General features: G+C 40.5%; 1 protein-coding gene across 5 annotated transcripts; it reads left to right on the top strand.

The window, feature by feature from the left end:
• Nucleotides 1-947: 947 nt before the first annotated feature.
• LOC309382283 (E3 ubiquitin-protein ligase TRIM39-like) lies at nt 948-5,987 on the top strand. 5 transcript variants are annotated; one of them, XM_081933884.1, is made up of 4 exons: nt 948-1,319; nt 3,224-3,522; nt 4,899-4,955; nt 5,258-5,987. In XM_081933884.1, the coding sequence occupies exons 2-4, from the start codon at nt 3,246-3,248 to the stop codon at nt 5,782-5,784; spliced, it is 861 nt and encodes a 286-aa protein (XP_081790010.1). In that variant the 5' UTR covers nt 948-1,319; nt 3,224-3,245; the 3' UTR covers nt 5,785-5,987. The 5 variants fall into 5 exon arrangements, with proteins under 5 accessions (XP_081790010.1, XP_081790009.1, XP_081790011.1 ...); XM_081933883.1 differs by having other exon boundaries at nt 949-1,240; nt 5,258-5,985; XM_081933885.1 differs by lacking the exon at nt 948-1,319 and adding an exon at nt 1,361-1,663.
• Nucleotides 5,988-7,929: the final 1,942 nt, after the last annotated feature.

The raw sequence follows: 7,929 nt of genomic DNA, 5'->3' as shown, positions 1-7,929 counted from the left end.
TATTTTTATCCTCCTCTTATTTATGTATTTATCCATTTAATAATTTTAATTGTTTAAATTTTATTTATGATGTTTTTGATATGGACTGTACACCGCCTCGAGTCCCTTTTGGGAGAGGGGGCGGTCTAGAAGTGCTAATTAAATTAAATTAAAATTAAATTATATACTAAGGACAAGTGGCAAAACATGTCTCACGATGTCAGAATAGAAGGTAAATGCTAATTGGTCACCTGGATCATACATCATGCACCAGGTCCTGAATTTGCATCATGACACTGCCTTTATACATGACTTCAACTTTCCAAAAAACAGACTAACTGGATGCAGATGAAGTGACCTGGTTCCATGTGTTATGGGAACAACAGAAATGTTCAAATTAAAATTGTTCGAATTAATATTGCTTTTAAAAATGGCAATTCTTGAGAGTATTAACTAATTGTGTGGGGTGAGGTGGTGGGAGGAACGTAGACATTGAAACAAAAAATGAAAGAATGATGGTGGGGAAATGATACCGAGTGAAAAACAGACCACAAGAGGGTAGCAGAGTCCAAGATATGGGCGCCTGGATTGAGCAATGTGATGGAAGTCCTTTCAGCAAAGTAAGAGCTCAAAGATTGATTAATTTATCCGGCCGACTCCATTTCCGGAACTTTTAAAGGAAAAGCTTTTAAAAATACATCTGATCTATTTCTTTTTTAACGGGCCCCAGTACTTCAATTACATCGGCAACATTTTCCATAACTCGCTTAACCTGAAAGCCAGGGGTAGCAACTCTCCGACCTTGCATAACGTCACAAGCTAGGACATTTATTCATTAAGAAAATGGCGAGGTTGTGTCGACGAAATCGTGCTCGATTTAAAGATTTATTTTGCACAGGGAGTTGGAAAGGCTGACTTCCAATAAGTCCCCGTCCCCACCCCACCCCAAGCTCCTACTGTATCTTGAGCCTGGAGTCTGGAGAGTTTAACTATTCCTGCCAGCTCATCTGCAAATTTCATGAGTCCCCCTTCTATCCCCTCGTCTAAATATGGATGAAGGCATTGAAGAGCACTGAGCCTAAGACAGCCTTTTCAGTTGCGGAAGTCGGACGGACAGACGGACACCCACAGCTAGCTCTACTTTCATTTTTACTTTCCCTATCCGCACTGGGTAGTCAGAAGCAGCGGCGCCCGATCGACGAGTTCCTCCTCGGGTCCCCATTCCTTTGCTCCGAATTCTCCAGGCAAGCGGAGGACAGCGGTAAGCAAGGGAATGGACGGGGAAGCGAGGTAGCTGCCTTTCTTTTCCCTTCCTGGTTCCGGTTTCCCCGGGCTTAAAGGTATCTTGACTGTTGCAAACCCATTGGGCAAGAGCGATTCTCTGCTGCCACTCTCCAATCGCCGGAGCCTTGGCTTGCAGAAAGCGCTGCGCCCTCGTTCGCTATGCTTACCTGCCCTTGCACCCACCCACCCACCGCCCCCTTTCCATCCTAGACAAAGAAGACACCGCACGGCAAGCACAGCCAGAGAGGGCGGGAGGGGTGGGGGAGTGGCAAAAGTCTCAGTCGCAGCTTTTCAGGTTCCAAAGTCGGGGTGACATCGTGGCCACAGTTAGTCTGCAACAGGCCGGAAAAGGAGGGACTCGGGGAGGAGGAGGAGGAGGAAGCTGAGAGAAAGAAGCAGGGTTGAGTGGTCTTTTTCCTTTTCCTCTACTATCCTCTTAGACAGTTATGAAGGCTGATGGACATGGTTCCTCGGGAGTTCTAAGGCCCCAGTTTCTTCAGTACAGCTATATTGATAATTTCTCTCTCGTGCTATTCTGAAGGATTTTATAATGTTTTCTCCAACTACTGTAGATGTTTTATTAGAAGTTAATTAGCCTAACTTCTTCAATATGAAAAATGGTCCAAAAAAGAAGATGTTAATCTGTTTTGCATTCTAAAAAACGGGCCTCAAATAATGAAGGTTTGGCATCCTGTCACAGGAAAAGCTTTTTTTCTTATGGAGCACAGAAAAAAGAAATAAAAGCTCTTGTCTCATCTTGTTGGAAGAAATGTCCTTCTGGGTTCAGTTCCAAGTGGGGAAAAAGACACGGAGGCTGCTTGGAAAGATGGTTTAATGATGAACAGGATCACATGGCTTGAGCTCCTGGACAGAAAAGGGGGATCACATGCTTCCAGATGTTGGTGAAGAAGAAATGAGAGCGAGATGCAGACAGTTCCTGGTTTCTGGCCTTTGATCTTGAGTTTGTATTTTGATTGGTTGTCAGACTCCCATGGGGCCAAGCAGGATCAACTCTGTAGGCTATGCTTTGATTTCAAGTTTGGTTGCCTTGCTGACTAATGTAATTTTCCACAAGGTACTTGTGATGAGTTTCTGTAGAAGGCTAATCCTACCATTGTTATGCAGAGTAGACCTTATCAGGCTTTTTAATGAGCCGTTGATAAAGGTAGGGGCTATTAAGAGTGAGTCTATTTCCTGCCTAAAAACATTTTTCTCCATTTCTTATCCAGGGAAATATAATATTCTGCCTTTTCAATATTTCCCAGGATATTTCATTTTTCTAGGAGAGGGGTAGGTTTTAACTTCCTACAATCTTTTCCATTGTGTTAGTAGATGTGTGAATAACAGATATTGTGTTATTCTTCAGCTAAAAGGATCCCATCCTCTTCCATTCATTCGTGTCCGCTTCTGAGACATTGCTTGGAAAAATTCACGTAAGATTTTTGGGCAAGGTTTTTCAGAAGCGGTTTGCCATTGCTTCCTTCCTAGGGCTGAGGTAAAGTGACTGGGCAAGGTTATTCACAGTTTCTTACCTCAATCCTTAATGCATAAAACTGACTCTGAAAAGAGATTTTAGACATTTATAAAATCAGTTATCATCCTTCCCCATAGAAATAAATTAGGAAGGCGATTAAAATATATATTGAGAAGCACTGAATTACAAGAGAAAATGGTCTTTCTGGCTAAGGAAGAGAAAGAAGTTTTCTGAGAGGATGGGTTTCTTCTTGTCTAGCTGTTCTTCCTGGAAAGTAACATCTTAATGACCATCTACCCTGTCTAAAGAGGGTGTTTTTGCAGTATCCATTGCAGCTGTATATTCTTTATCATTTGAAAATGACACTTATGCATTTTCGACACTTAAAGTCACCTTAATAAATAATGGACAACTTTGACCACAGGAACTTTAATCTCATTTGTATAGAGTCTTTTTATTGCAGCCTTTACATTTTCTTTCTCCCAGGTACATCAGACTGAGGGGCACAATGGCACACACTCCCCGCTGCAAGCTGGTTGAATATTTTGAAGAATTGAATGAAGACGAATTCGAGAAATTTAAGCTGCACCTTGAGGACTACCCAGTTGATAAGGGCTACAAGCCCATCCGTCGTTGCAAGACTGAGAAAGCTGCCCACATTGAAATAGCCCGATACATGATTGAGGCATATGACGATGCCAAGGCCCTGAAGATGACCATCAGCATTCTGGATAGAATAAATAAAAAGGATCTGGCTACAAGAATCCGAAAGGAGATGTCAGAATGTATGTAAACAAAGCCCAATTGTTTACTGGTAGCTCAAGAGTGATTCTAATTCCCTATAGGGAATCTATAGATAGAATCAGATTTGTCCCTTACTCTAAAGATAACAAAGCTTTCTAGTGACAGTCTCTTTTAGAGTCCTTACCCAGGAAGTTTCAAAGTATAGGAAATGGGTAAATGAATAGGGAGAAAGATGTAAAATTAGGACTCATCTTTTCTATTTAGGAATAAAAGAGCTCCATATTTTCAGATGACCCAGATAACAGTAAGGGCCTGGGAGAAAAAAATAATCTTAGGAAAAACAAGGAACTGCAGGAATAGAACACTGGAGAAAATGAGCACATTTGGAGAGAAATGCAAATAATTGAAAAAAAAACATTCTGGGAAAGCAATGTTCCCTGTTTTTTTTAAGCAATTATCATGATTTTTTTTTAAGCCCTGAATTTTACCTCCCAGTACATTGCTGTAGATGTGCTTTAGACCCTTGTCTATTCTTGTCCATGTTCTTAATGGGCCCATTTCTACTGAAAACAGCTGCCCGGGGTTTAGCAAACATCAGAAGCTGTCCACATAGCAGCTTTCTTTGCAAAAAGGCCAAGTTGGTAAACCTTGAAAGTCCCTGCTTCCTATGTAGTATGATGAGTTAATATAGTTCTGCTATGTGAAAAATTGCTTAGCAATGCAGCCCAACTTGCTGTCCTTCTATTGTGTTGACTGGGAATGATGGGAACTGTGATCCAATATATCCAAAGGGCAACTGGTTGGGAAAACTGGTCACTCCATATTTTAGCTAAATACGATTCAGTTCTAGCTGAAAAACAACCTGATCTTAATTGAATCAATTTAATGTTTTATTTATTTATTTATTTATTTATTTATTTATTTATTTATTTATTTATTTATTTATTTATTTATTTATTTATTTATTTATTTATTTATTTATTTATTTATTTATTTATTTATTTATTTTCAAGATTTATAGACCACCCCCTCTCCCCGAAGGGACTCAGGGCGGTGTACAGGCATCTCATTAAAAACCAGATACAAAAGATAAATACCCTTAAAAGCGAATTAAACCTAAATTCAGCTGTACAGAATAATAAAAGTTAAAATCAGCTAAAAAGCGTACCCCTAAATATTTAAAAATGCAGACTTGAGGGACTAAAATTGGGATTAGGCCAGGCCGGCTAAATTGAACAGGTGGGTTTTAAGCTTCTTAGAGAAGGAGCGGAGGTCGGTGGTAGTTCTGATATCCGGGGGGAGGTCATTGCTCCTATGAAGGTTATTCATATGATTATGACCAAAGGAAACAAGGGGACAGCCAATTAGCTAATTCATGATTCTTTTTTAAAAATAAGAACTGACTTATTTCCAACAGATTTTCTTCAACCTGCAGAATCAGACAAGGAGATGTTTTCTGAACCTCAAAATAAAGGTTAGTTGTCCACAGATGCAGTAAGTATTTTCCAAACACAAGACTTGAATCAAAACGGCCCATTTTTCACTCATTTCTTCCCTCCCCAGCCCCCAGGAGCACTCTGAAAGCCTACTAAAGGCTATGCACCACCATTTTTGTGAAGGGGGCGGGGTTTTGGGAGGTAAAAAAATGCTGTATTCAATGTATAAGACGCACCCAGATTTTCAGCCTCTTTTTTGAGGGAAAAGGTGCCTCTTATACTCCGAAAAATATGGTAATACTCTTTTCATTTCAACCTTTTCTCCATCTCTTCTCTTCAGTGGAGGTGATGCTGGATCCCAAGACAGCTTTTCCCACCCTTATCCTTTCAGAAGATCGGAAAAGTGTATACCTGGGTGAACAAGCCCAGGACTTGCCTGACAATCTTGAACGCTTTAATTTTTTCCCTTGCATCCTGGGAACAGAAGGCATCAATTCTGGGACTTCACAGTGGGTGGTTGAAGTGGGCAGGGCCAAACAATGGGCCATTGGTGCTGTGCGTGAATCCATAGCAAGAAAAGGATATATAAATATAAGGGCTACTGAAGGTTTTTGGGTATTGCAGCTGATGGATGGGGAATATGAGGTCACCACCACACCTAAAACCATTCTTCCATTGTGGAAGACAATACAACGGATTCTTGTTATCTTAGAATTCAGTTTAGGCAAATTATCCTTCTATGACGTGGACTCTATGGAGATTATCTTTACTTTCAAGTGTCTATTTTCTGAGAAAATGTTCCCTTTCTTTCTGACTTGGGACAAAAAAAATCCATTAAAAATCATTACAGATTACACTATCAGATAATCTGAGTAAGAACAAGAAGAAACAATTCTGGGAAATCACGCAACCTGAGGAATTTTCTGTTCAGACCTTGAAGTGATTGCCATTAGAGTCAAGGAAGCTCACTTTTGAATAAATACAATAGAATAGTGTTAATTTCTGGTTTCTGTTTCCTTTATTCTCCTCGTGAGAACCTTTTATATATGAAAAAAGAGGAATAAAGTTTGAGAAACATTTACCCAATATTCCAGAGGAATCCATACACAATAATATATGTTCACATCAATTTGTTTTTAAAAGACTTTAAAGTAAGGAATTCAAACGATCCTGGCCTGCGGATAAGATACGGGTCAACATGGGGAGGAATAAAATTAGGACTTCTGGGCTGTTCTGGTAGGTCTGGAAAAAAAGAAAAGAAACCTCCTCCTCAAACTTTCAATGAACGACATTTCTTGAGAAGATGATCTTAGGTAAAATTGGCTGAATGCCCAAAGTGCGCAGGTGTGTATGAATGCGTGTGCATCCATGCGAATCCACAAAATGCAAGGCATGCACAGCCCTGTGTATGTGCACCTCCCCCAGACATTCATGCATCCTTGCATGCATTCTATCCCTTTGTGCATGCATGTGCAGGACCTTCCCATGCACGCAAGCCCACATCCCGTGCGCATGCATGCCCACCACCTGCCGAATTGCAGCAGAGACCCAAAGACAAGCTGGCTGGTGGGAGGCAAGCATGCATGCATGGCCGAGCTAAACTGAGGCAACAGCTTGTGTCCCCACAGAGAGGGCGCTGTGTGCCACCTCTGGTATGTATGCAATAGCTTGGCCATCACTGCTCTAGGCTACTTCCATTTATCAGATCCATATTTAGCTTGTTTAAAGGTTGGTCTTTGCACCATCAACATGCCTTTTAATAATGGTTTCTCAGTGTTTCTCTTTCCTTATAGTAGTTAAGCGATTTATAATAAAGACTACAGAATAATAAGTCACTTATCTAGAAGTTAATTTAGGTTGATAGTGCGATTTGTTTGATGGACCCAAATTCAATCATAAAGATTACTAGTTTAGTTTGGCTTCGTCAGATAACATCTCAAACTGCCTTGCCTTACCCCAATCACGTTTTGTGGGTAGAAACAGACACATCTGCCTTTACTGACCTTCTGTTGCACATTTGATTTTCCTGTGCGTTTTCCTGCTGCAGTGTGAAAGTACATAAACTTTTCCTCTTAGGTTGCCTCAAATGCTCTGACTGGTTTTGCCTTGAGCACTTTATTTTCTGACAAGGTAACTCTGAGCTATATCAGCCATTTCACAGGGGAAGGAATACAGCTTCAACTACGCCAGTACTGATGACTGATTCAAATACCTGTTAGATCCCAATAACTTTGAAACACAAGTCAAGAAATAAAATGAAGGTACTAAGTCAAAGATTGCTGATTCGAAATTTTCCAGAAATATTTTTAAGTACTTAAATACTATTATTATTATTTAATTAATCATTAAATTATTTTTAAAAAATATTTCTGAGCTCCTACATCTTCCTAGGCTTGCTAACTAATTTGATTGATTTAGAGTAATTCTGCCACATCACCTTAGAGAAAAAATAACTCCCAATTTTTTAAAAAATCCCAACTTCAATAAGGCAATGAGCTAACTCAAAGTTCATTTATGTCGTATAGGTAATTCTCATTTCTCCATGGCGCTGCTTGGAGAGTCCAAGGAAGGGTTAACACAGCCTATCTGCCCAAGGACTGAGTTGATTTTTTCTCCTGCTCACGCCTCCTTTGCCTCCACAGGGTCAGTTTTAAAAACTCAGTCCGCCCTATAGGACGTACTCAGGGGAGTTCCCGGTCTTTGGACAAATAGGCTGGGCTCCCCAAAAGAGAAAAAAAAATTATTTTTTTTAGTGTAGGATAATAATTATCAGGATTTTTTCCCTCTTTTTCCTAGTACCAATTCAGCTTTTTTATTATTGGCTTTTAATTAAATTGAGTCAACTAATACAGAGGCATTGGAGGAGCCCACCTGTTGCCTTAGCAACATAAGATCAGCTGTGGCCACTGGTCTGGCAACTGCCGGCAAGTGCGGGGACGGTCCTGGCATCGGCTCGACCCCGGCCGCTTGCTAAGGAGATTTTCGGCTGGATTTCTCCTTCGGCGGCGTCCT

The sequence above is a fragment of the Natrix helvetica genome (assembly GCF_964273705.1).
Source record: "Natrix helvetica genome assembly, chromosome: Z".
NCBI lineage: Eukaryota > Metazoa > Chordata > Lepidosauria > Squamata > Natricidae > Natrix > Natrix helvetica.
This window is presented reverse-complemented; position numbering and strand designations above follow the sequence as displayed.